General features: G+C 53.4%; 1 protein-coding gene across 1 annotated transcript; it reads right to left on the reverse strand.

Moving 5' to 3' along the window:
* On the reverse strand, positions 1–27,699 carry LOC105732535 (mucin-3B-like). Its single transcript, XM_064375726.1, has 12 exons — positions 27,430–27,699; positions 6,721–25,104; positions 6,428–6,613; positions 4,979–5,094; positions 4,808–4,872; positions 3,724–3,872; positions 3,258–3,323; positions 2,740–2,902; positions 1,761–1,934; positions 1,576–1,670; positions 1,377–1,429; positions 1–1,206 (listed from the first exon to the last, which is right to left on the reverse strand). The coding sequence occupies exons 1-12, from the start codon at positions 27,488–27,490 to the stop codon at positions 1,165–1,167; spliced, it is 19,554 nt and encodes a 6,517-aa protein (XP_064231796.1). The 5' UTR covers positions 27,491–27,699; the 3' UTR covers positions 1–1,164.
* Positions 27,700–27,880: the final 181 nt, after the last annotated feature.

A 27,880-nucleotide genomic window follows, 5' to 3' on the forward strand; every position in this document is an offset into this window, starting at 1 on the left:
TTCTTTTACAATCAACTCTATATTGTGTTCACATGGAGACCTGGAGATGTGCCGACCTCCTGTCCCCAAAGCAGATCTTCCTGGCCAAGGAGATTGAAGATTTCAGGACTCAGAGTTACCGCAGGAATCGAGGTGACACCCGGGAGAGAGCGGGGAGGAGGGAAAAGGGAGGGGATGGAAAAGGCAGTAGCGAGGGAGGAGGGGAGAGAGGTCTAGGCGGGAGTGGAGGGAGGTCTAGGGGAATGAGGAGGAGGGGGACTGAGGGGGCTGCCTTTCCTCGGGGACTGGGGAACTCATGCCCTGCCCCCACCCACGGGGCCCCAGGGGTGACAGAAAGAGTCGGAGAATGGAGAATAGGGTAGTGGGGTGATGGAGGGAACAGCAGCTGGGGTATCCTAAGACACAGAGGCTATCTAGATGTTGCTTGGGACAGGGTGTGGGAGAGGAGGGAGGATTTAGGGCTGGGACACTGGAATGGAGGAGGTAAGCATTCTGCGGGGAGGCTACCAGGAGGGAGAAGGGGAGAAGACAGAAACTGGGGGAGATGTAGGGCTGAGGGACTGGGGACAGGACGGATGAAGGAATGGGCTCAGAAGGGGAGAAAATACAAGGAAGGATAGCAAGAGACACATCAGGGAGTTTGATCTGGAGAGGGCAGGAAATGGGATGGGCTGCAGGCTGCCTCCAGGTTCAAGGTAAGAGGCAGTAGAGAATTGAAAGGGAAAATAGGAACCAGGGCCGGAGACCAGGTGAAGGACAAGAGGATTGGAGGATCCTAGAGAGGCAATGGAAACATGAGGGCAGAGATGGGAGGGCAGAGTGGGGCCAAGAATTGACCAAGGCCAAGCCCCTGTGGTTTTCACAACAGCCGTGCGAGGTATCATACAGGAATGTTGTACCCATTTTTCAAGTGAGGAAACTAAGGCTCGTTACTGAATTGCCCAAGGTTCCACAGTGGAAGAGCCTAGACGTGAACTGGGTTTCCAGGTGTATTTCAGCCAGGCTGGAAAGAGAGGGATGTGATTTGGGGGAACAGTCTCATTGTGCCCAAGAACAGCAGGAGCCTGGGCTGCACTGGTCCTGGGGCCGCCTCTTGAAATGGACGCAGTGCAGACCCTGTGTCCTGGGCAGGGCGGAGTGGGTGGTGAGGGGGCACCGCAGGGCTCACACCGAGGACGAGGTCATCTCTGGTCTCTTGATGTGCACCTGTCGCAAAGTTACAGTGAGGGACTGGAACAGGGAGCCACTTGTTTGGGCTGACAGGGAGGTCACTGCTGATGCGAGCCCAGCCCCCTCCCTGCCCTGGTGGGGCTTGGGGAGGGAATCTGGAATGGAGGCTGGGAGAGTTCCTTGGGTCCCCCGCTTTAGCCCCTCACCTTCACAGTGGTGTCCATGTTCTCCAAATCCACATGGAAATTTTTATCCTTGTCTAGAGAGAGGGAGAAAGAAGGGAAGAGGAAGGAAACTGAAGAGAGAAGGGGAAGGAGGAGATTGGAGGAATACAGGGAGGGCCTCTGTCCTCGCAGTGGTGCCCAGGAAAGCCCCTGCCCGCTTCCCCCGGGAGGCAGGACTCACCTGTTCTGTCGTCCTCCTCGAAGCCCAAGTTTGAAAAAGTGCCCACGACTTCCTCATCCCACATCTCGAACCATTTCCTGTCCTGGTCCCAGGACCTAGGTGGGTTGGCGAGCGGTCAGGCAGGGCCGGCCTGCCTGGGCCCCTTGGCCACCCTCGCCCCCCTGCCCTGCCCCCCGCGCGCTCACCGGCCTCGGCGCTGGCCGTCCCCTCCTCGGGAGCGCACCGCCCGGACGCCCAGCGCCAGCAGCAGCAGCAGCAGCAGGGCGGCGCCCGCCGCCAGGCCCCCGACCAGCGCCCTCCAGTGGACGGCCACCTCGCAGCGTGGGCCAGAGAACCAGTGCGTGTCCGTGGAGAAGCAGCTGCGGAAGGGCGCAAGGTGAGACCCTCTTCACCTCCCGGCTCGGGATTCACCTGTGCACCTGACCCCGCGGGGGCGGGAGAGGGGCGGGGCTCCACCTTAGGCCGACGGGGCCTGTTCCAGCCTAGGGCAAGGGAGGGGGGCTCCACCCTAGAACCAGGAGGCGGAGCTCCACCCTAGACTGAGCGGGGTGCTCCACCCTAGAACCAGGAGGCGGGGCTCCACCCTAGAATCAGGGGCGGGGCTCCACCCTAGAATCAGGGGGCGGGGCTCCACCCTAGAATCAGGGGGCGGGGCTCCACCCTAGAACCAGGAGGCTGGGCTCCACCCTAGACTGAGGGGGCGGGGCTCCATCCTAGAACCAGGGGACGGGGCTCCACCCTAGACTGAGGGGGCGGGGCTCCATCCTAGAACCAGGGGACGGGGCTCCACCCTAGACTGAGGGGGCGGGGCTCCATCCTAGAACTAGGGGGTGGGATTCTGCACTAGAACAAGGGGGTGGGGATCCACTCTAGAAGGAGGAGGCGGGGCTCCACACTGAAACGAGGGGGCGAGGTTCTACCCTAGGGAGAGGGGTGGGACTCCATCCTAGGCAAGGAGGCGGGGCGCCACCTTAGGGCTATGGAGCAGAGCTCTGAGACAGTGCTCCACCTTAGGGTAAGGGGGATGGGCTTGGAGCAGGACTCTGGGGACCAGGCTCCACCCTAGGGCCTGGGGGCAGAGCCGGAGTGGCGCATGGGGCGGGGCTTTCATCCTGGAATGAGTGGGCGGGGCTCAGGCGAAGCTGATGGTGGGTGGGGCCTCACCGACAAGCAGGACCGCTCCTCTCCAGAATGCACTGGCCCTGGTGACAGTCGATGGCGTCGTCCACGCCCGACGTACATTTGGTGACGCAGCGGAGCCGGGTCGCCTCCACCAAGGGAAAGTAGAACTCCTCATAGCCTTCGGGAGCGGCGCGGCTGCAGATGGCTAGGGGGTTGGGGAGGGGGTTGCAGAGAGACAAGGACCTCATCCATTCTATCCCGGGGCCTGATTATGGTGCCTCTGAAAATGCGCGACCAGGACTCCATTTCCTGGTGGGGTGCCGTGGGGTAGACCCTGGGATTAAATGAGGGGAGGCCAGCCCCAGCACCCTCACCCTCTCCTCGTGGCCCCTGCTTTCCTCAAGTGGAAGCCACTAAGCAGCGCAGGAAGGGCTGTCCTGGGTCACATCACTTGCCTCCGTCGAAGGCCTCTCCCTGCCCCCCAGCTTCAATGGGCAAATGTCCCTGGTGGCAGGAGTCATGGCCACGGAAGACCACTCAGTCCTTTACCCCACCCTTACCTTTCGGAGTCAGCTCTGTCCTGCTGTCGTTGTTCACCTTGATGGAGTCAGGCTTAAAGCACAGGGCTGCGGAAACACAGGCACAGATGGAATGGGAGGGCAGGTCAAGGGGTTAAGATCAAGGGGTTAGGGCCAGAAATCAGGACAGGCACAGGGAAGGCAGCGAGGGCTCTATCCCTCTGCAGGAGTGTGGAGGGGCCACGAAGGACGACTCCTGTTCCCTCCCTCATCTCATCCAGGAAACGCTGAGCCTGACGCTCAGGGGTTCTCTTGCCGAGCACCCAGGTCCTAGGGAGACCCTCCCTAGCCCCACCCTTGACGCTGTTGTGTGTGGACTCGTACCCCTTCTCCCAACCTGCCAGAGGTACCACAGGGCTGGCACCTGAGTCCAGAGGCCCCCTGGCTGAGCTGGAGTGGGCTGGGGTAGCGGCTCTGGCCCGGGCCCCTCCCTCCAGCCCGGGCTCACTCTGGGAGTCCTGGCAGCTGTCTACATTCTGGCTGGCGTTCTGCAGCCCCTCCTTCAGTGCCGTCTTCACCTTTTCATACTCGCTCTCCAGTTGAGGGCTGAAGGGCATCTCCAGCAGAACCAGGTAGTCCACCATGATGCTGCCATTCCTGAGGGGTCCGCAGTCTTAGAGAATGCCCCATGGGCACGTGGGTCCTTGGAAGGGTACCTCCAGAACCAACCGATGTGCACCAGAAGGGGAAAGGGGGCAGAGGTCATGGCATCCTTTTCAGAAGAGGCTGCCAGCATCCCTGACTTGGTCAGCCTGGGAAGGCAGGACAAGGAATGATTGACATGATAGACTTCCTCTCTCTCTCTGTTTTTTGGAGACAAGGTCTTCCCTTGTCATCCAGGCTGGAGTGCAGTGTTATAATTATAGTTCACTGCAGCCTCTAACTCCCCGGCTCAAGTGATCCTCCCACCTCAGCCTCCCAAGTATCTGAAATTACAGGTGTGCACTACCAAGCCTGGCTAATCATTTTATTAATACTATTATTATTGTAGAGATGGATTCTCACTATGTTGCCTAGGCTGGTCTTGAACTGGTCTTAGGCGATCCACCCACCTAGCCCTCCCAAAGTGCTAGGATTACAAGTGTAAGCCCCGGCATCCAGCCTGACATTCCCTTTGTGTTGTATCACGCCATCATCCACCAGGCACCCCTGGGTGCACTCTCTCTCTTCCTCTCTCTCTTCCTCTCTCTTTCTTTCTTTCCCTCTCTAATGCTGACCCACCCAGTAGAGCAGGGGCAAGGCAGAGGGAGACGAAGTCACCAATCCAGACACCTCCTTCCCACATGTCCCTGTAACTTCTCTCCTTCCAGCATGCTGAAGAAGAGAGGTGCCACCCCTCCTCCAGAGAAATAGCCCCAGAAAACGATCTCAAAAATTACCCCAAGGAGTGATTCCTTGTGTATCCCCTCCACCGCCCCCCCAACCCCTCTCTTTATAAAATCTGATGATTACAAAAGCAAGGAATGGGTTCTTTCTGTGCACACATTTCCCCCACCCCACACCGCCTCCACATCCCCAGATGGGTCTCCTACCTCAGGGACAGGATCTCCACACCCTTGAAGGTGAAGCCCTGCACGTCTGCGTAAATCTTCTGCATCTGGAACACCAAGGACCCCAGGGCTCACGTCTTGAACTTGCGGGTCTGAGGGCACCAACCTCACACCCAGGGGAGTACCTTAAATTCCCCTCCTCTTGCCCCTTACCTGATTCCAGAAGGTGTTGTTGAAATCCCTGTAGGCCTGGGAAGCGTTGTCGTTGAGGTCAGAGGAGAACTCCTGGTCGACAGACACTTCCATGGCCACCTCGGTCTCCACTGAGTCTGCACACAGCATGCATGTCCCTAGTCACTTCTCTGTCTGGTTTTGTCTGACGCCACCACCACCACCACCACCTCCTCCCAACCCACAGGCTCCTCCTGCTGCTCCTCTCCAAGATCCCTGAGGACTGATGCACAGAGGCCTAATTCTTTTTTATTGTTGAGATGGTGTGATTGGATCATAGCTTACTGCAGCCTTGACCTCCAAGCCTCAACTGATCCTCCCACCTCAGCCTCGTGAGTAGCTGGGACCATAGTGACACGCCACCATGCCCGGGTAATTTTTTTAAAAATTTTTTTGTAGGGATGGGGTCTCACTGTGCTGCCCAGCCTGGTCTTGAACTCCTGGCCTCAAGCAATCCTCCCCCCATGGACTTCCAAATTGCAGAGATTACAAGACAATAAGCTGATTTTTTTTTTTTTTTTTTTTTTTTTGAGACAGTCTCTCTCTCGCTCTGTCATCCAGCCTGGAGTGAAGTGGTGAAATCTCAGCTCACTGCAACCTCCACCTTCTGGGTTCAAGTGATTCTCCTGCCTCAGCCTCCTGAGTAGCTAGGATTACAGGTGCCTACCACCATACCTGACTAATGTTTGTGTTTATGATAGAGATAGAGTTTCACCATGTTGGCCGGGCTGGTCTCAAACTCCTGACCTCAGGTGATCTGCCCGCCTCTGTCTCCCAAAGTGCTGGGATTACAGGTGTGAGCCACGTGCCTTGCCTAATCAGCTGATCTTGTAAAAATTAACATGGACAATTAAGGGAGGATCCAAAGTCCTCACAGAGTCTTTAACGGTGGAAGAAGCAATAGCGGAGCCCAGAGTCCATCAGAGTGAGATGAGGCTATGGGAGAAAGACCCAGAGGGATGCAGCCTTGCTGGCTTGGAAGATGGAGCCAGGGACCCTGGCACATGCAACATGGGAGGCTCCAGGAGCTGCAAAGGGCAAGGAAATGGATGCTTCCCTGGAGCCTCTGGAAGAGAACACAGCCCTGGTGATGCCTGGATTTCAGCCGAGTGACACCCACGTCAGACTTCTGATCTACAGAATTATAACATGATAATGTTGTGTTGTTTCAGCAGCCAGGTTTGTGTGTGTTGGTACAGCCGCAGTTGCAAACGGATATATATCCAAGCAACCCAAGTCAAGAAATGGGCTTAGGAGGGAATGTGGTTCCCAGCCACCTCTTAAGGGTGAGGAGAGAGGAGCATGACACAGAGCAGCAGAGGGCATAGGAGAGATGGCAGGGAGGGAAGGATTGGGCAAAACGGCATGGGTGCCTCCAGCGCACACGGATAAGTCTGGGGAAGTGCAGAAGGCATAGCTCTGGCGACTCACCTACATCCACCTGTTCCACAGCAAACTCACAACGGGAACCATAGAAGGTGCTGGGACACTGGCACTTGAGGCCATCCCAACGACCCCCATTCTGGCATGGGATCTGGAGCTGACAGCGGTCCCCAGAGAACTCCGGACGGCAAACACACTGGCCCTGTTCCCAGGTGCCACCATTGTCGCAGGTGCCTGGGAAACACGGGAAAAAAGGGAAGGTCAGGATACAGCCTGACCTCAGTGACACAGGAATTTTTCAGGGGAGGGAGGAGGGAGAAGAGGGAGGCAGAAGGTCCAACCTGCAGTGGTGGTCAACCTCGACTGTGTGGTCATCTGGGAAGTGACGGGAGTTGTCCTGCGCGACGTAAGGGTGGTAGGAGTCTGGGTAGTGGCCACTGGTGTCTCTGAAGTCCTGGTGGTGCGTGGGGAGGAGTGTGTTGACTCGCTTGAAGTCCTCAGGACAGTCGGAAGGCTACTGCTTGGTTTCGTGGTGAGTGGGATGGTAGAGACTCCAGGAAGAGGTGGGGGGATCGTGGAGCTGGTGCTCAGCCAGGTCTCACTGGTCGGCATTTGAGTACTTGTGAAAACTGTGTTCGTGGGTACAGTCCCAGTGCCAGTGGAACTGGAAGCATTGGTTGTGATGCTGGGCAAACTTCCTGGAGTCACGGAAGACGTGTCCATATATGTAGGAAGGGCAGTTCGCAGACTGATGGAGCTGGGACTGGTGACCATTTCGGTGGTAAAGGGAAAGACGGTAAATGGGGTGGTGGTGGAAGTAGCTTGAGTGCTGGGATCCATTTCAACACACGGATCAGTGGGAGAGGCGGGAACTATTGTAATTGTTACAGTTTCTGGACAGGGTGTGGTGGAGGGAAGAGAAATATAAGAAAAGGGGGTTATTTCGGTGAGAGTTGTGGTCAGAGAGGAGCTGGTTGGAGATGTGCTGGTAGTTGCAGAGGAAGAGAGAGTAGGAAAGGCTGTGATAGAAGAGGAACTCACATTTTCTGTGCTGAAAATGTGTGGTGAAGAAGGGGCAGAGTGAGTGGTAGTGGAGAACGCTGGAGTTATGCTGGCGGAAGACGGAGAAGAGGACATTATGGTAGTGGGTGTTGAGGACCAGATGATGGTACTAAAAGGAGTCAAGATTGCATTCGTAGATGTACTTCCCCTAGTGAAAGATTCCGTAGTAGACTCACTCGGAGACGTGAGTGAAGTTTGCACTGAGAGGGTTGCAGGAGTTGTTTTCAGGGTGGATGAATGTGTGCTAGTAACAGGCACCTCTGATGTTGACATGATCGTGCTCAAGGTTGTTGATGGAGTAACAGTCTCGAGAGTGGACGTGGAGGAATCTGTGCTTCCAAACGTGAGAGTAGTATGTACAGAAGACGTTTGTGTCCCGGTGGCAGAGGTCAGTACAGGAGGGGTACGCGTTGGGGTTTCAGGTGTAACCAGAAAACTTGTACTAAGGAAACTGATCGGGGTGTTTTCAGTAATTCTGAAGGTGGTTCTCACAGTGGAAATGGTGGGAGAGGGTGTGCTCACAAGGGATGAGGTTTCCGTATTTGAGATGGAGGGAGAAGATGAAATGATGTGTGTTAGGGATGGTGAGGTACTGACATCAGTGGGTATAGAGGGAAGGTGTGTAGCTGTAGTCAAGGAAGTACTGATACCCAAAGATGAGGGTGTAACAGTTATTAATGTTGTGGTCGGGATGTCTGTACTCAAAGAAGACGGAGTTACAGCTGTGGTCACCCCAGTCTCCCAGGAAATGGGAGTTGAGGTGATGGCAGTTGTGAATGTGCTGGCTGTGGAGTAGGTGGTCGAATAAATGAAGCTGGCAGTACTGTGTGAGGTGAGTTCGATGGTGAGGATTGAAGAAGTGAAGCTGGGAGTACTCGGCAAGGTGGTCTTCGTGGTGAAGATTGAAGTAGTAAAGCCTGGAGTGCTGTGTGAGGTGGTCTCAGTGGTGGGGTTTGAAGAGGTGAAGCTGGGAGTAATATGTAAGGTGATCTCGGTGGTGGGGATTGAAGCAGTGAAGCTGGAAGTACCGTGTGAGCTGGTCTCGGTGGTGGGGATTGAAGAGGTGAAGCTGGGAGTACTGTGTAAGGTGGTCGCAGTGGTGGGGATTGAAGAACTGAAGCTGAGAGTACTGTGTGAGGTGGTTTTGATGGTGGGAATTGAAGAGGTGAAGCTGGGAGTACTGTGTGAGGTGGTTTTGATGGTGGGAATTGAAGAGGTGAAGCTGGGAGTGCTGTGTGAGGTGGTCTCGGTGTTGGGGATGGAAGAGGTGAAGCTGGGAGTACTGTGTGAGGTGGTCTTGATGGTAGGAATTGAAGAGGTGAAGCTGGAAGTACTGTGTGAGGTGGTCTCGGTGGTGGGAATTGAAGAGGTGAAGCTGGGAGTACTGTGTGAGGTGGTCTCAGTGGTGGGGATTGAAGAAGTGAAGCTGGGAGTACTGTGTGAGCTGGTCTCGGTGGTGGGGATTGAAGAGGTGAAGCTGGGAGTAATATGTAAGGTGATCTCGGTGGTGGGGATTGAAGAACTGAAGCTGAGAGTACTGTGTGAGGTGGTTTTGATGGTGGGAATTGAAGAGGTGAAGCTGGGAGTACTGTGTGAGGTGGTCTCGGTGTTGGGGATGGAAGAGGTGAAGCTGGGAGTGCTGTGTGAGGTGGTTTTGATGGTGGGAATTGAAGAGGTGAAGCTGGGAGTACTGTGTGAGGTGGTCTTGGTGGTGGGGATGGAAGAGGTGAAGCTGGGAGTGCTGTGTGAGGCGGTTTTGATGGTGGGAATTGAAGAGGTGAAGCTGGGAGTAATATGTAAGGTGATCTCGGTGGTGGGGATTGAAGCAGTGAAGCTGGAAGTACTGTGTGAGCTGGTCTCGGTGGTGGGGATTGAAGAGGTGAAGCTGGGAGTACTGTGTAAGGTGGTCTCAGTGGTGGGGATTGAAGAACTGAAGCTGAGAGTACTGTGTGAGGTGGTTTTGATGGTGGGAATTGAAGAGGTGAAGCTGGGAGTACTGTGTGAGGTGGTCTCGGTGGTGGGGGTGGAAGAGGTGAAGCTGGCAGTGCTGTGTGAGGTGGTCTCGGTAGTGGGGATGGAAGAGGTGAAGCTGGGAGTGCTGTGTGAGGTGGTTTTGATGGTGGGAATTGAAGAGGTGAAGCTGGGAGTGCTGTGTGAGGTGGTCTTGATGGTAGGAATTGAAGAGGTGAAGCTGGGAGTACTGTGTGAGGTGGTCTCGGTGGTTGGGATGAAAGAGGTGAAGCTGGGAGTGCTGTGTGAGGTGGTCTCGGTGGTGGGGATGAAAGAGGTGAAGCTGGGAGTACTGTGTGAGCTGGTCTCGGTGGTGGGGATTGAAGAGGTGAAGCTGGGAGTACTGTGTAAGGTGGTCTCAGTGGTGGGGATTGAAGAACTGAAGCTGAGAGGACTGTGTGAGGTGGTTTTGATGATGGGAATTGAAGAGGTGAAGCTGGGAGTACTGTGTGAGGTGGTTTTGATGGTGGGAATTGAAGAGGTGAAGCTGGGAGTGCTGTGTGAGGTGGTCTCGGTGGTGGGGATGGAAGAGGTGACACTGGGAGTGCTGTGTGAGGTGGTTTTGATGGTGGGAATTGAAGAGGTGAAGCTGGGAGTACTGTGTGAGGTGGTCTCCATGGTGGGGATGGAAGAGGTGAAGCTGGGAGTACTGTATAAGGTGGTCTCAGTGGTGGGAATTGAAGAAGTGAAGCTGGGAGTACTGTGTGAGGTGGTCTTGATGGTAGGAATTGAAGAGGTGAAGCTGGGAGTACTGTGTGAGGTGGTCTCGGTGGTTGGGATGAAAGAGGTGAAGCTGGGAGTGCTGTGTGAGGTGGTCTCGGTGGTGGGGATGAAAGAGGTGAAGCTGGGAGTACTGTGTGAGGTGGTTTTGATGGTGGGAATTGAAGAGGTGAAGCTGGGAGTACTGTGTAAGGTGGTCTCAGTGGTGGGGATTGAAGAACTGAAGCTGAGAGTACTGTGTGAGGTGGTTTTGATGATGGGAATTGAAGAGGTGAAGCTGGGAGTACTGTGTGAGGTGGTCTCGGTGTTGGGGATGGAAGAGGTGAAGCTGGGAGTGCTGTGTGAGGTGGTTTTGATGGTGGGAATTGAAGAGGTGAAGCTGGGAGTACTGTGTGAGGTGGTCTCCATGGTGGGGATGGAAGAGGTGAAGCTGGGAGTACTGTATAAGGTAGTCTCAGTGGTGGGGATTGAAGAAGTGAAGCTGGGAGTACTGTGTGAGGTGGTCTTGATGGTAGGAATTGAAGAGGTGAAGCTGGAAGTACTGTGTGAGGTGGTCTCGGTGGTTGGGATGAAAGAGGTGAAGCTGGGAGTGCTGTGTGAGGTGGTCTCGGTGGTGGGGATGAAAGAGGTGAAGCTGAGAGTACTGTGTAAGGTGGTCTCAGTGGTGGGGATTGAAGAAGTGAAGCTGGGAGTACTGTGTGAGGTGGTCTTGATGGTGGGTATTGAAGGGGTGAAGCTGGGAGTACTGTGTGAGGTGGTCTCGGTGGTGGAAATGGGAGAGGTGAAGCTGAAAGTAGTGTGTGAAGTTGTCTCAGTGGTCGGGATTAAAGAAGTGAAGCTGGGAGTACTGAGTGAGGTGATCTCGGTGATGGGAATTGAAGAGGTGAACCTGGGTGTACTAAGTGAGGTGGTCTTGGTGGTGAGGATTGAAGAGGTGAAGCTGGGAGTACTGTGGGAGGTGATCTCAGTGATGGGGATTGAAGAGTTGAAGGTAAAAGTACTGTGTGAGGTCATCTCATTGGTGGCAATTGAAGATGTGAAGCTGGAAGTACCATGTGAGGTGGTGTTGGTGGTGAGGATTGAAGAGGTAAAGCTGGGGGTACTGTGTGAGGTGGTCTTGCTGGTGATTGTTGAAGAGGTAAAGCTGGGAATAGGGTGTGACGTGGTCTCAGTGGTGGTGATTGAAGAGGTGAAGCTGGAAGTACTGTCTGAGGTCTCAGAAGTGAGAATTGAAGAGGTGTAGATGTGAGTAGTGCATAAGGTCATATTGGTAGTGGGAATTAAAGAGGTGTACCTGGTAGTACTGTTGTTTGAGGTGGTCTCGGTGGTGGTTGTTGAAGAGGTAAAGCTGGGAGTAGTGTGTGAGGTGGTCTTGGATATGGTGATTGAAGAGGTGAAGCTGGGAGTACTGCGTGAGGTGGACTCAGTGGTGAAGATTGAAGAGGTGTAGATGGGGGTACTGTGTGAGGTGGTCTTGGTGGTGGGGATTGAAGAGGTGTAGCTTGCAGTACTGTTTGAGGTGGTCTCCGTGGTGGTTTTTGAAGGGATAAAGCTGGGAGTAGTGTGTGAGGTGGTCTTAGATATGGTGATTGAAGAGGTGAAGCTGGGAGTACTGCGTGAGGTGGTCTCAGTGGTGGGGATTAAAGAAGTGAAGATTGGAGTACTGTGTGAGGTGGTCTCGCTGGTGGTGACTGAAGAGGTGAACCTGGAAGTACTGTATGAGGTGGTCTCAGTGGTGGGGATTGAAGATGTGATACTGGGAGTACTGTGTGAGGTGGTGTCGGTGGTAGGGATGGAAGAGGTGAAGCTGGGAGTAGTATATGAGGTGGTCTCGATGGTGGAGATTGAAGAGGTAAATCTGGGAGTAGTGTGTGAAGTGGTCTCTGTCGTGGGGATTGAAAAGGTGAAGTTTGGAGTTCTGTGTGAGGTGCTCGCAGTGGTGGACATTGAAGAGGTGAAGCTGGGAGTACTGTGAAATGTCGTGTCTGTGGTAGGGATTGAAGAGGGGTAGCAGGGAGTACTGTGTGTGCTGGTCTCAGTAGTGGTGATTGAAGAGGTGAAGCTGGGTGTAGTGTGTGAAATGGTCTCAGTTGTGGTGATTGAAGATGTGACGCTGGGAGTACAGAGTAAGGTGGTCTCGGTGGTAAAGATTGAAGAAGTAAAACCGGTAGTAGTGTGTGTGGTGGTCTCGATGGTGGTGATTGGAGAGGTGAAGCTGGACTTAGTGTGTGAGGTAGTCTCGGTGGTGGGGTTTGAAGAGGTAAAGCTGGGACTACTGTGTGAGGTGGTACCAGTGGTGGGGATTGAGGAGGTGAAACCATAAGTACTGTGTGGGGGGGTCTTGGTGGTCGGGATTGAAGAGGTGAAACTGAGAGTACTGTATGAGGTGGTCTTAGTGGTGGGTATTGAACAAGTGAAGCTGGGAGTACTGTGTGAGGTGGTCTTGGAGGTTGTGGTTGAAGAATTGAATCTGGGAGTACTGTGTGAGGTGGTGTCGGTGGTGGGGATTGAAGAGGTGAAGCTGGGAGTATTGTGTGACGTCATCTCGGTGGTGGGGATTGAAGAGGTGATGCTGGGAGTACTGTGTGCAGTGGTCTCAGTGGTGGGTAACGAAGAGGTGAAGCTCGGAGTGCTGTATGAGGTGGTCATGGTGGTGAAGATTGAAGAGGGGAACCTGGGAGTAGTATATGAGGTGATCTCGGTGGTGGGGATTGAAGATGTGAAGCTGGGAGTACTGTGTGAGGTGGTCTCAATGGTGGTTATTGAAGAGGTAAAGCTGGGTGTAGTGTGTGAAATGGTTTTGGTTGTGATGATTGAAGAGGTGAAGCTGGGGGCACTGTGTGAAGTGGTCTTGGTAGTAAAGATTGAAGAGGTGAAGTGGGGAGTAGTGTGTGAGCTGGTCTCAGTGGTGCGGATTGGAGAGGTGAAGCTGGAGGTAGTGTGTGAGGTTGTGTCAATAGTGGGGATTGAAGAAGTGACGCTCATAGTAGTGCGTGAGGTGGTCTCAGTGGTGGGGATTGAAGAGGTGAAGCTGGGAGTACTGTGTGAGGTGGTCTCAATGGTGGATAATGAAGAGGTAAAGCTGGGAGTGCTTTGTGAGGTGGTCATGGTGGTAAAGACCGAAGAGGTGAAGCTGGGAGTACTGTATGAGGTGGTCTCAGTGGTGGGGATTGAAGATGTGAAGCTGGGAGTACTGTGGGAGGTGGTTTTGATGGTGGATGTTGAAGAGGTAAAGCTGGGTGTAGTGAGTGAAGTGGTCTTGGTTGTGATGATTGAAGAGGTGAAGCTGAGAGTACTGTGTGAGGTTGTCTCTGTTGTGGGAATTGAAGAGGTAAAGCGGGGAGTACTAAGTGAGGTGGTCTCTGTGGTGAAGATTGCAGAGGTGAAGCTGGGAGTACTGTGTGACGTGGTCTCTGTGGTGGGTATTGAAGAGGTAAAGCTGGGTGTAGTGGGTGAAGTGGTCTTGGCTGTGCTGATTGAAGAGGTGAAGCTGGGAGTACTGTGTGAGGTTGTCTCGGTTGTGGGAATTGAAGAGGTAAAGCGGGGAGTACTAAGTGAGGTGGTCTCTGTGGTGAAGATTGCAGAGGTGAAGCTGGGAGTACTGGATGACATGGTCTCTGTGGTGGGTACTGAATAGGTGAAGCTGGGAGTAGTGTGAGAGGTGGTCTCTGTGGTGGGGATTGGAGAGGTAAAGCTGGGAGTAATGTGGGAGGTTGTCTCAGTGGTGGAGATTGAAGAAGTGACGTTCATAGTAGTGTGTGAGGTGGTCTTCATGGTTAGTTTTGAAGAGGTGAAGCTGGGAGTACTGTGTGAGGTTGTCTCGGCGGTGGGGATTGAAGAAGTGAAGTTGGAAGTGGTGTGTGCAGTGGTCTCGGTTGTGAAGATTGAAGAGGTGAAACTAGGAGTACTCTGTAAGGTGGTCTCAGTGGTGGCTATTGAAGGGATGAAGCTGGGAGTACTGTCTATGGTGGTATCAGTGGAGGGTATTGAAGAGGTGAAGCTGGGAGTACTGTTTGAGGTGGTCTCAGTGGTTGGGATTGAGGAAGTGAAGCCAGGAGTACTCTGTGAGGTGGTCTTGGTGGTGGGTATTGAAGAGGTGAAGCTGAGAATGCTGTGTGAGGTGGTCTTGGTGGTGGTTATTGAAGAGGTGAAGCTGGGAGTGCTCTGTGAGGTAGTCTCGGTGGTACGGATTGAAGAGGTGAAGCTGGGAGTACTCTGTGAGGTGGTCTTGGTGGTGACTATTGAAGAGATGAAGCTGGGAGTACTGTGTGAGGTGGTCTCAATGGTCGGGATTGAGGAAGTGAAGCTGGGAGTACTATGTAAGGTAGTCTCAGTGGTGAGTATTGAAGAGGTGAAGCTGAGAGTGCTGTCTGAGGTGGTCTTAGTGGCAGGTAATGAAGACGTAAAGCTGGGAGTGCTGTGTGAGCTGGTCATGGTGGTGAAGATTGAAGAGGTGAAGCTGGGTGTACTGTGTGAGGTGGTCTCGGTGGTGCGGATTGAAGAAATGAAGCTGGGAGTACTCTGTGATGTGTTCTTGGTGGTGGGTATTGAAGAGGTGAAGCTGGGAGTGCTGTGTGAGCTGGTCATGGTGGTGAGGATTGAAGAGATGAAGCTGGGAGTACTTTGTGATGTGGTCTTGACAGTGAAGATTGAAGAGGTGAAGCGGGGAGTACTGTGTGAGGTTGTGTCAGTGGTGGGAATTGAAGAAGTGAAGCTGGGAATACTGTGTGATGTTGTCTTGGTGGTTAGAGTGGAAGAGGTGAAGCTGGGAGTAGTGTATGAGGTGGTCCTGGTGGTGGGGATTGAAGATGTGAAACTGGGAGTATTGTGTGAGGTGGTCTCGATGGTGGTTGTTAAAGAGGTAAAACTGGGTGTAGTGTGTGAAGTGGTCTTAGTTGTGATGATTGATGAGGTGAAGCTGGGAGTACTGTGTGTGGTGGTATCAGTGGTGGGAATTGAAGAGGTAACGCTGGTAGTACCGTGAGGGGTGGTCTCTGTGGTGATGATTGAAGAGGTGAAGCTGGAATTAGTGTGTGAGGTTGTCTTGGTGGTGGGTATTGAAGAGATGAAGCTGGGAGTAGTGTGAGATGTGGACTCGGTGCTGATGATTGAAGAGGTAAAGCTGAGAGTACTCTGTGTGGTGGTCTCGATGGTGGGGATTGAAGAAGTGAAGCTGGGAATACTGTGTGAGGTGGTCTCGGTTGTGAAGATTGAAGAGGTGAAGCTGGGAGTACTGTGTGAGGTGGTCTCAGTGGTCGGGATTGAGGAAGTGAAGCTGGGAGTACTCTGTGAGGTGGTCTCAATGGTGGGTATTGAGAAGGTGAAGACAGGAGTAGTGTGAGAGGTGATCTCTGTGGTGCGGATTGAAGAGGTAAAGCTGGGAGTACTGCCTGAGGTGGTCTCAGTGGTGGGAATTGAAAAAGTGAAGCTGGGAGTACTTTGTGAGGTGGTTGTGGAGATGAAGATTGAAGAGGTGAAGCTAGGAGTAGTGTGTGAAGTTGTCTCGGTGGTGGGGATTGGAGAGGTGACGCTGGGAGTATTATGTGGGGTAGTCTCTGTGGTGGGTTTTGAAGAGGTGAAGCTGGGAGTACTGTGTGAGGTTGTCTTAGTGGTGGGGACTGAGGAGGTGAAGCTGGAAGTAGTGTGTAAGGTGGTCTCGGTTGTGAAGATTGAAGAGGTGAAACTGGGAGTACTGTGTAAGGTGGTCTTGGCAGTGCGTATTGAAGAGGTGACGCTGGGAGTACTGTGTGAGGTGGTCTTGGTAGTGAAGATTGAAGAGGTAAAGCGGGGAGTAGTGTATGAGGTGGTCTCCGTGGTGGGAATTGAAGAGGTGAAGCCGGTGGTACTGTGTGATGTGGTCTCTGTGGTGAAGATTGAAGAGGTGAAGGTGGGAATACTGTGTGAGGTGGTCTCAGTGGTGGGTATAGAAAAGGTGAAGCTGGGAGGAGTGTGAGAGGTAATCTCTGTGGTGGAGACTGAAGAGGTAAAGCTGGGAGTACTGACTGAGATGGTCCCAGTGGTGGGGATTGAAGAAGTGAAGCTGGGAGTACTGTGTGAGGTGGTCCCAGTGGTGGGGATTGAAAAGGTGAAGCTGGGAGTAGTCCGTGAGGAGGTCTCAGTGGTGGGATTTGAAGAGGTGAAACTGGGAGTACTGTGTAAGGTGGTCTCAGTGGTGGAAATCGAAGAAGTGAAGCTGGGAGTACTGTGTGAGGTGGTCTCAGTGGTGAAGACTGAAGAGGTGCTCTGGGAAATAGTGTGTGAGGTGCTCTCGGTGGTGGGGATTAGAGAGGTGAAGCTGGAAGTAGTGTGTGAGGTGGTCTCGGTAGTGGGAATTGAAGAGATGAAGCTGCGAGTACTGTGGGATGTGGTCTTGGAGGTGGGGATTGAAGAAGTCAAGCTGTGAGTACTGTGTGAGGTGTTCTTAGTGGGGGTTGAAGAGGTGAAGCTGGAATTAGTGTGTGAGGTGGTCTTGGTGGTGGGGATTGAAGAGCTGAAGCTTGGAGTACCATGTGAGGTGGTCTCTGTGGTCGGGATTGAAGAGCTGAAGCTTGGAGTACTACGTGAGGTGGTCTCTGTGGTCGGGATTGAAGAGCTGAAGCTTGGAGTACTATGTGAGGTGGTCTCAGTGGTCGGGATTGAAGAAGGTAAACTGGGAGCACTCTGTGAGGTGGTCTCCATGGTGGGTATTGAAGATGTGAAGCTGGTAGTTCTCACTGAAGTCGTCTTCGTGGTTGTGGTTAAAGAAGTGAAGATGGGAGTAGTATATAAGATGGTCTCAGTGGTGGGGATTGAAGAGGTAAAGCTGGGAGTGCTGTGTGAGCTGGTCATGGTGGTGAAGATTGAAGAGGTGATGCTGGGTGTACTGTGTGAGGTGGTCTCGGTGGTGTGGATGGAAGAAGTGAAGCTGAGAGTACTCTGTGTGGTGGTCTCGGTGGTGAAGATTGAAGAGGTGAAGCTGGGTGTACTGTGTGAGGTGGTTTCTGTGGTGGGGGTTGAAAAGGTGAAGCTGGGAGTACTGCCTGAGGTGGTCTCGGTGGTGGGGATTGAAGAAGTGAAACTGGGAGTACTCTGTGCGGTGGTCTTGGTGGTGGGTATTGAAGAGGTGAAGTTGGAAGTAATGTGTGAAGTTGTCTCGGTGGTGGGTATTGAAGAGGTGAAGCTGGGAGGAGTGTGAGAGGTGGTCTCTGTGGTGGGGATTGAAGAGATAAAGGTGGGAGTACTGCCTGAGGTGGTCTCGGTGGAGAGGATTGAAGATGTGAAGCTGGGAGTACTGTGTGACATGGTCCCAGTGGTGGGGATTGAAAAGATGAACCTGGGAGTACTGTGTGAGGTTGTCTCGGTGGTGAAGATTGAAGAAGTGAAGCTAGGACTAGTGTGTGAGGTGGTCTCCGTGGTGGGGATTGGAGAGGTGAAGCTAGAAGTCGTGTGTGAGGTTGTCTCGGTGGTGAGGATTGGAGAGGTGACACTGGGAGTAGTGTGTGGGGTGGTCTCTGTGGTGGGTTTTGAAGAGGTGAGGCTGGTAGTACTGTGTGAGGTAGTCTCAGTGGTGGATATTGAAGAGGTGAAGCTGGGAGTACTGTGTGAGGTGGTCTCGGTAGTGGATATTGAAGAGGTGAAGCTGGGAGTACTGTGTGAGGTAGTCTCGGTAGTGGATATTGAAGAGGTGAAGCTGGGAGTACTGTGTACGGTAGTCTTGGTGGTGGGTATTGAAGGGGTGTAGCTGGGAGTACTGTGTGAGGTGGTCTTGGTGGATATTGAAGAGGTGAAGCTGGGAGTACTGTGTGAGGTGGTCTCGGTAGTGGATATTGAAGAGGTGAAGCTTAGAGTACTGTGTGAGGTGGTCTCTGTGGTGGGGATTGGAGAGGTGAAGCTGGAAGTAGTGTATGAGGTTGTCTTGGTCGTGCGGATTGAAGAGGTGACACTTGGAATAGTGTGTGGGGTGGTCTTCGTGATGGGTTTCAATGAGGTGAAGCTGGGAGTACTTTGTGAGATTGTCTCGGTTGTGGGGATTGAAGAACTGAAGCTGGAAGTACTGTGTAAGGCGGTCTCGGTTGTGAAGATTGAAGAGGTGAGGCTGGTAGTACTGTGTGAGGTGGTCTCAGTGGTGGCTATTGAAGAGGTGAAGCTGGGAGTACTGTGTACGGTGGTCTCGGTGGTGGGTATTGAAGGGGTGAAGCTGGGAGTACTGTGTGAGGTGGTCTTGGTGGTGGGTATTGAAGAGGTGAAGCTGGGAGTAGTGTAAGAGGTGATCTCTGTTGTGTGGATTGAAGAGGTAAAGGTCGGAGTACTGCCTGAGGTGGTCTTAGTGGTGGGGATTGAAGAAGTGAAGCTGGGAGTACTGTGTGACATGGTCCCGGTGGTGGGGATTGAAAAGGTGAACCTGGGAGTACTATGTGAGATTGTCTCGGTGGTGAAGATTGAAGAAGTGAAGCTAAGACTAGTGTGTGAGGTGGTCTCTGTGGTGAGGATTGGAGAGGTGAAGCTAGAAGTCCTGTGTAAGGTTGTCTTGGTGGTGAGGATTGGAGAGGTGAAGCTGGGAGTAGTGTGTGGGGTGGTCTCTGTGGTGGGTTTTGAAAAGGTGAAGCTGGGAGTACTGTGTGAGGTTGTCTTGGTGGTGGGGATTGAAGAGCTGAGGCTGGAAGTAGTATGTAACGTGGTTTCTGCTGTGAAAATTGAGGAGGTGAAACTAGGAGTACTGTGTAAGTTGGTCTTGGTGGTGGCTATTGAAGAGGGGAAGCTGGGAGTACTGTGTGAGGTGGTCTCGGTAGTGGGTATTGAAGAGGTGAAGCTTAGAGTACTGTGTGAGGTTGTCATAGTGGTGGGGATTGAAGAGGTGACACCTGGAGTACTGTGTGAGGTGGTCTCGCTGGTGGGTATTGAAGAAGTGAAGCTGGAAGTAGTGTGAAAGGTGATCTCTGTGGGTGAGATTGAAGAGGTAAAGCTGAGAGTACTGCCTGAGGTGGTCTCGGTGGTAGAGGTTGAAGAAGTGAAGTTGGGAGTACTGTGTGAGGTGGTCCCGGTGGTGTGGATTGAAAAGGTAAAGCTGGGAGTACTGTATGAGGTTCTCTCGGAGGTGAAAATTGGAGAGGTGAAGCTAGGAGTAGTGTTTGAGGTGGTCTCTGTGGTAGGGATTGGAGAAGTGAAGATGGAAGTAGTGTGTGAGGTTGTCTTGGTCGTGGGGATTGAAGAGGTGACACTGGGAACAGTGTGTGCAGTGGTCTCCATGGTGGGTTTCAAAGAGGTGAAGCTGGGAGTACTTTGTGAGATTGTCTCAGTTGTGGGGATTGAAGAACTGAAGCCGGAAGTAATGTGTAAGGTGGTCTCAGTTGTGAAGATTGAAGAGGTGAGGCTGGTAGTACTGTGTGAGGTGGTCTCAGTGGTGGCTATTGAAGAGGTGAAGCTGGGAGTACTGAGTACAGTGGTCTTGGTGGTGGGTATTGAAGGGGTGAAGCTGGGAGTACTGTGTGAGGTGGTCATGGTGGTGGGGATTAAAGAGGTGAAGCTGGGAGTACTGTGTGAGGTCGTCTCCGTGGTGGGGATTGAAGAGGTGAAGCTGGGAGTATTGTGTGTGGTGGTCTTGGTGGCGGGGAATGTTGATGTGAAATTGGGAATACTTTGTGAGGTGGTCTCAAAGGTGGTTGTCAAAGCGGTAAAGCTGGGTGTAGTGTGTGTGGTGGTCCTGGCTGTGGTGATTGAAGAGGTGAAGCTGGGAGTACCGTGTGAGGTGGTCTTGGTGGTGGCTATTGACATGGTGAAGCTGGAAGTAGTGTGTAAGGTGCTTCCAGTTGTGAATATTGAAGAGGTGAAACTGGGAGTAGTGTGGGTGGTTGTCTCAGTGGTGGGGATTGAAGAGGTGAAGTTGGGAGTGCTGTGTGAGGTGGTCTCTGTAGTGAAGATTGAAGAGGTGAAGCTAGTACTCTGTGAGGTGGTGTCGGTGATGGGGATTGAAGAGGTGTAGCTGGGAATAGTGTGTGAGATGGTCTCAGTGGTGGGGACTGAAGAAGTGAAGCTGGGAGTAGTTTGTGAGGTGGTGTCAGTGGTGAAGATTGAACAGGTGAAGCTGGGAATACTGTGTGAGATGGTTGCGGTGGTGGGGATTGAAGAGGTGAAAATGGGAGTACTATGTGAGGTGGTCTCTGTGGTGCCAACTGAACAGGTGAAGCTGGGAATACTGTGTGAGATGGTCTGGGTCATGGGGATTGAAGAGGTGAAACTGGGAGTACTATGTGAAGTGGTCTCAGTGCTGGGTACTAAAGAGGTAAAGCTGTAAGTACGGTGTGATGTGGTGTGGGTGGTGGGGATCAAAGAGGTGAAACTGGCAGTACTGTAGGATGTGGTCTTGGAGGTGGGGATTGAAGAAGTGAAGCTGGGAGTACTGTCCGAGGTGGTCTCTGTGGTGGGGATTGAAGAGATGAAGCTGGGAGTACTGTGTGAGGTAGACTCGGTGGTTGTTGAAGAGGTAAAGCTGGATGTAGTGTGTAAAGTGGTCTTGGTTTTGGTGACTGAAGAGGTGAAGCTGGGAGTACTGTGTGAGGTGGTCTCGGTGGTGAAGATTGAAGAGGTGAAGCTGGGAGTACTGTGTGAGGTGGTCTCAGTGGTGAAGATTGAAGAGATGAAGCCGGGAGTAGTGTGTGAGGTTGTCTCGGTGGTGGGGATTGAAGAGGTGAAGCTGGGAGTACTTTGTGATGTGGTCTCAGTTGTGGGGATTGAAGAGGTGAAGATGGGAGAACTGTGTGGGGTGGTCTCGGTTGTTTGGATTGAAGAGGTGAAGCTGGGAGTACTATATGAGGTGGTCTCAGTGGTGAAGATTGAAGAGGTGAAGCTGGGAGTAGTGTTTGAGGTGATCTCGGAGGTGGGGATTGAAGAGGTGAAGCTGGGAGTACTACGTGAGGTGGTCTCAGTGGTAGGGATGGAAGAGATGAAGCTGGGAGTTCTGTGTGAGGTGGTCACAGTGGTGTGGATTGAAGAGGTGAAGCTTGGAGTACTGTGTGAGGTGGTCTTTGTGGTAGGGATTGAAGAGGTAAAGCTTGGAGTACTGTGTGATGTGGTCTCAGTAGTGAAGATTGAAGAGGTGAAGTGGGGAATACTGTGTGAGGTTGTCTCGGTGGTAGGAATTGAAGAGGTGAAAGTGGGAGTACTGTGTGAGGTGGTCTCAGTGGTGGCTATTGAAGAGGTAGAGCTGGGAGGACTGTGTGAGGTGGTCACAGTGGTGAAGATTGAAGAGGTGAAGCTGAGAGTACTGTCTGAGGTGGTCTTAGTGGTGGGGATTGAAGAAGTGAAGCTGGGAGTACTGTTTGAGGTGGTCTCAGTGGTCGCTATTGAAGAGGTAGAGTTGGGAGCACTGTGTGAGGTGGTCACAGTGGTGAATATTGAAGAGGTGAAACTGGGGGTACTGTGTGAGGTGTTCTCTGTGGTGGGGATTGAAGAGGTAAAGGTGAGAGTACTGTCTAAGGTGGTCTTAGTGGTGGGGATTGAAGAAGTGAAGTTGGGAGTACTGTTTGAGGTGGTCTCAGTGGTGAAGATTGAATAGGTGACGCTAGGAGTACTGTGTGAGGTGGTCTTGGTGGTGAATATTGAAGAGATGAAGCTTGTAGTAGTGTGTAAGGTGGTCTCAGTGTTGGGTATTGAAGAGGTGAAGCTGGGAGTACTGTGTGAGGTGGTCTCTGTGGTGAACATTGAAGAGGTGAAGCCGGCAGTACTGTGTGAGGTGGTCTCAGTGGTGGTGATTAAAGAGGTGAAGCTGGGAGTAGTGTGTGAGGTGGTCTCAGTGCTGGTGATTGAAGAGGTGAAATTGAGAGTACTGAGTGAGGTGGTCTCAGTGCTGGGGAATGAAGAGGTGCAGCTGGGAGTACTGTGTGAAGTGGTCTCAGGGGTGGGGATTGAAGAGGTGATGCTAGGAGTACTGTGTGAGGTGGTCTTGGTGCTGGTGATTGAAGAGGTAAAATTGGGAGTACTGGGTGAGGTGGTCTCGGTGGTGGGGATTGAAGAGGTGATGCTAGGAATACTGTGTGAGGTGGTCTTGGTGCTGGTGATTGAAGAGGTGAAGCTGGGAGTACTGTGTGAGATGGTCTTGGTGGTGGGGATTGAAGAGGTGACACTGGGAGTACTATGTGAGGTGGTCTCGGTGCTGGTGATTGAAGAAGTGAAATTGGGAGTACTGAGTGAGGTGGTCTCAGTGCTGGGGATTGAAGAGGTGAAGCTGGGAGTACTGTGTGAAGTGATCTCAGGGGTGGGGATTGAAGAGGTGATGCTACGAGTACTGTGTGAGGTGGTTTTGGTGCTGGTGATTGAAGAAGTGAAGCTGGGAGTACTATGTGAGGTGGTCTCGGTCCTAGTCATTGAAGAAGTGAAGCTGGGAGTACTGTGTGAGGTGGTCTCGTTGCTCGTGATTGAAGAGGTGACACTGGGAGTACTGTGTGAGGTAGTCTCAGTGCTGGTGACTGAAGAGGTGAAATCGGGAGTACTGTGTGAGGTGGTCTCTGTGGTGAAGATTGAAGAGATGAAGCTGGGAGTACTGTGTGAGGTGGTCTCAGTGCTGGTGATTGAAGAGGTGAAATTGGGCGTACTGGGTGAGGTGGTCTCAGTGGTGGGGATTGAAGAGGTGACGCTGGGAGTACTGTGTAAGGTGGTCTCGGTGCTGGTGATTGAAGAAGTGAAGCTGGGAGTACTGTGTGAGGTGGTCTCGGTGCTGGTGATTGAAGAGGTGAAATCGGGAGTACTGTGTGAGGTGGTCTTGGTGCTGGTGATTGAAGAGGTGAAATCGGGAGTACTGTGTGAGATCGTCTGGGTGCTGGTGATTGAAGAGGTGAACCTGGGAGTACTGTGCGAGGTGCTCTCAGTGGTGGGGATTGAAGAGGTGAAATTGGGAGTACTGTGTGAAGTGGTCTCAGTGCTGGTGATTGAAGAGGTGAAACTGGGAGTGCTGTGTGAGATGGTCTCGGTGGTGGGGATTGAAGAAGTGATGCTGGAAGTACTGTGTGAGATCGTCTCAGTGCTGGTGATTGAAGAGGTGAAGCTGGGAATACTGTGTGAGGTGGTCTCTGTGGTCTCAGTGGTAGGGATTGAAGAGGTAAAGCTGGGAGTACTGTGTGAGGTGGTCTTGGTACTGGTGATTGAAGAGGTGAAGCTGGGATTACTGTGTGAGGTGCTCTCAGTGGTAGGGATTGAAGAGGTGACACTGGGAGTACTGTGTGAGGTAGTCTCAGTGCTGGTGATTGAAGAGGTGAAATCGGGAGTACTGTGTGAGGTGGTCTCTGTGGTGAAGACTGAAGAGGTGAAGCTGGGAGTACTATGTGAGGTGGTCTCGGCGGTGGGGATTGAAGAGGTGACGCTGGGAGTACTGTGTGAGGTGGTCTCAGTGCTGGTGATTGAAGAGGTGAAATTGGGCGTACTGGGTGAGGTGGTCTCGGTGGTTTGGATTGAAGAGGTGACGCTGGGAGTACTGTGTAAGGTGGTCTCGGTGCTGGTGATTGAAGAAGTGAAGCTGGGAGTACTGTGTGAGGTGATCTCAGTGCTGATGACTGAAGAGGTGAAATTGGGAGTATTGGGTGAGGTGGTCTCAGTGCTGGTGATGGAAGAGGTGAAATTGGGAGTACTGTGTGGGGTGGTCTTGGTGGTGGGGATTGAAGAGATGACACTGGGAGTACTGTGTGAGGTTGTATCAGTGCTGGTGATTGAAGAAGTGAAGCTGGGAGTACTGCGTGAGGTGGTCTCAGTGCTGGTGATTGAAGAGGTGAAACTGGGACTACTGGGTGAGGTGGTCTCAGTGCTGGTGATTGAAGAAGTGAAGCTAGAAGTACTGTGGGATGTGATCTCAGTGGTGGTGGTGAACAAGTTTGTTGTAGAAGTCGTGGCTGTTTCTGTGGTCCGGAGAAAGGAAGAGGTGGGTGGGAGAGTAATGGTGGTGGACAATATACCTGTTGTAGTTGTGGAAAAGGTGATTTTGGTCATGGAGTCTGGGACAGTGCTAGTGGGAAAAGTAGGGTGGGTGGTCTCAGATGTAGGTGTAGACCTGGTGATGGTAGTGGGGAGTGTGGTCACCAAGGCAGATGGAGGCGTGGTATTTGTGGTATGACTGGTGATCGTTTCTGTGCTCGGGACAGGTGTGGAAGATAAAATGCTACTGGTGAGTGTTGATAATATATTAGTGGCTGTGGGCTGAGACACCGTAGTTGTCATAGAAGTCACTGTCTTTGTGGAAGTGGTTGAGGAAGTGATGGGGGTGGTAGAAGTCACTGCTGTTGTGAGGGTCGTAAACACTGGAGTTGGGGACAGGGTCGTATGGACGCTTCCAGTGGGCAGGGTCGTCCTTTCTGTGGTTCTAGTTGCAGAGGAGATCGTAGTGTGGAAGGCTGTGTGTGTGGCTGAGACAGAGGAGGAGGGCGACACCGTCACTGTGGGAGTTTCCCTTGCTGTGGTGATAGAGGGAGAAGAGGTCACCGCTGAGGTTCCTTCCTCAGTAGTGGTAATAGGGTAAGTACTGGTGACGGTGGCCACTGGCGTCTGTGTCTCGGGAGTGGGGGTGTAAGAGCTGGTGAAGGCCACCTGCGTCGTGGTCACACAGATGGAGGTGGGGTGGGAGACGGTGATTATAAAGCTCGTTGGATATGCGCACTCAGTGGTGGCCGCATAGACCAAGACGGTGGGTGGACTGGTTTCAACCTTGAAGGCAAACTTGGAGGCCGGGGTGGTTGAGGTGTTGGAACTGACTGGAGAACTGAGCAATGTTTCAGGGATGAGTGTGTCATGGGGGGAGGTAGTGCGAGTCATAGGTGCATTTTCCCTGTGGCCTGGAGCGGGAGAGGCGATCTGGGGGACACCGAGTGGCCGCCCAGCCGCGCCTCTGGAGTGTGGAGAATTGCTGAGCACGGCATGGGCTGCTTCCGCGGTGGGGAAAGGCACGTGAGAGACGGATGTGGCCGTGGATAAAGGTCCTGCATTGGCGGCAGAGCAGAGGAATCCACTGGTGAACCGGTGGGTCATGCGGTCACATCACACCAAGTAAGCTCCCACTCACCCATTTTCCAGCCAGCATCACAGAGGGCAGGACGTGCTGCAGCTCACTCCTGCATGGGAGGCAGTTTGGAGCTGGGCGCTGTGGGGTGCTGGAGCTCCCTGCCTGTCAGCTCCCAGGGGAGCAGTGGGGCGTGAGAACCCTCATCCCTCACCTGGCCTTGGCCTTGTCATGGCCAGTCCTCCTGGCCTGGGATAGCGGAGCTTGGCAGAGCCTCCCTTCCCTCCCTTCCCTTTACTGGCCACACCTGAACCCCTCCTCCCTCTGCCCCTTTCTCTCCTCCCCCTGCTGCTGCCTGGAGTCCTCCTGTCCTCCCATTAGCCTTCTGCTCCCACCTCTGCTTCTCTCCACACCCTGCTGCTGTCTGGGCTGACTCCTCCTTTCAAAGAGAACAGGAGAGAACATAACTATTTCCTGGGAGCAGGCACATCACAGAAACCAGCAGACAAAGAAAGCTGCACAAAGACCGGCAAGGTGGCTCCCACCTGTCATCTCAGCATTTTCTGAGGCTGAGACAGGTGATCCCTTGAGGTCAGGAGTTCAAGACCAGTCTGTCCAACATGGTGAAACCCCATCTCTACTATAATAATAATAATACTACTAACAAGCCAGGTGTGGTGGCATGCACCTCCTGAGGCAGGAGAATTACTTGAACCCAGAGGCAGAGGCTGCAAGGAGCCATGATTGCACCACTGCACTCCAACCTGTGCCACAGAGCAAGACTCCATCTCAGAAACAAAACAAAACTGCACAGAGGACACCAAGGAGAAAAAGAGGCTAAGCTCACATGCTAATGACATCAAAGGGCATGGAGTGAGGACCACACGGAGAGGTGGAGACACAGGATGGAGAAGGAAACTTCCAGAAAAAGCCACCTTGTTGGTCAGGAGTGAGCTCAAAAGACCTTAAGGCTCAGCAGTGAGTGTTCATCTCAGAAATAGACATATTCTTGGGCCAGGTGCGGTGGCTCAGGCCTGTAATCCCAGCACTTTCAGAGACCGAGGCGGGCGGATCACGAGATCAGGAGTTGGAGACCAGCCTGACTAAGATGGTGAAATCTCGTCTCTACTTAAAATACAAAAACAGCCGGGTGGGGTGACAGGCGCCTGTAATCCCAGCTACTCAGGAGGCTGAGGCAGGAGACTCGCTTGAACCCAAAAGGCAGAGGTTGCAGTGAACTGAGATTGTGCCACTGCACTCCAGCCTGGGTGACAGAGCAAGATTCTGTGTCCAGGAGAAAAGATATATTTTTCTATAACGATTCTGTTTTGGCCATGGGATTCATTAGTTTACAAGCATGAACCCCGGCCTGTGGATTTCAACCTATTTCACAATGGTGAGACTTCGGATCAGAGATCTGGCTGTTGGGGATGTCGGGGGCAAGGAAGACAGGCAGCCACAGCAGGTGGGAAGAGGGAAGTACCTGACCTCCTGCCCCTTACCCCGGGCACAGACCATCTTGTGGCTGAGAGCTGGGGTGTCACATCCCAGCCTAGCTCGCGGGTGTCAGGGAAGTCGGGTCGGGGGTTATGAGAACCCCCAGGCTACAGTCCTTGGCTCTGGACGTGGCCCTGGAGGTGACTGAGAAGGGGACTCGTGGGCCTCTAGGGTGGACGGCCTGGGATCGGGGATCAGAAGAGACACTGGAGGAAGAGAGAAGGGAAGCACAGAGGAGTGGGGGGTGTCCCTGCAGGGCGGAAGAGAGAAGCCGGGGACCCCACGCCGGGTCATCTCGGATGCACCCTTGGAAGTGAAGTGGACTTTAGAAGCTGCCCGCCCCAGCTCTGGGGCCAACAGCTGCACCCAGACACAGAAGTCTGTTCAGGGAGGGGAGGCCAGTGTGGAGGGGGCGCTGGGGCTGGGGGCGTGAGGCGGGTGACAAGAAGGAGTCAAGGCAGGAAGGGCACTGCTCTGGGAAGACATGACTCCCTCCCTCCACCCTGCATCTGCAGATACAGGTCGGGGCGCAGCCCCTGCAACCTGCCCAGTGCGTGGCGGAGAGTGACAGCGGGGACCCGGCTCCTTCGCTCCTTCCCAACCTGGCTTTTCCCCGCACCTGGAGCTCTGAGAAACCCCTCCTCATCCCCCGGCCCCCAGGCCATGCCTCAGTTCTCCCTGCACCCAGAACTCCAAGCAGCCTCTCCTTATCCCCCCTCCCCAGGCCTCAGAGCCACCTGCCCCTCCCCTCCCCTGGAACATCACATCAGGAGCTTCTCTCCAGCCCCCACCCGCCTCTCCCCCTCACCTGTGGCCCCTGGGGAGGCCTTGAGCATCCAGAGGAGGCCGAGGAACCACAGCAGCTGCATGGGTCCAGTGGGCAGGGGGCTGGGGCAGAGCAGGCTCCAGGGCCAGGACAGCGGCAGGGACGTGGCCCGAGGTGTCCACAAAATGAAAGTGCTGGTTATCTGTTCTGCTGAGCCTGAGAGTTGAGCACAGCCTCACCTTTGTACCGCCCCACCTCACCCCTCTTCCTCCCTTCTCCCTGCATCCGGACAGACCGAAGTCAGCGCTGTGGGAAGCAGGGACATGAGGAAAAAGATAGGACAAGTCCAGGAGGTGTCAGGCAGGGAGAGCTGCTGGTGGCCCAGCCCCACAGCCTGCCTGGCCCACATGGAGCTTCCTGGAAGCTGCCCTCCCTCCCCCACACACCTGGAGGGTACTCTTGACCGAGGGCTTGGACTCTGGGAGTCTGGGCC

This window comes from Aotus nancymaae, unplaced genomic scaffold, assembly GCF_030222135.1.
Source record: "Aotus nancymaae isolate 86718 unplaced genomic scaffold, 86718_ANA_hifiasm-v0.15.2.pri h1tg000012l, whole genome shotgun sequence".
Classification (NCBI taxonomy): Eukaryota; Metazoa; Chordata; class Mammalia; order Primates; family Aotidae; genus Aotus; species Aotus nancymaae.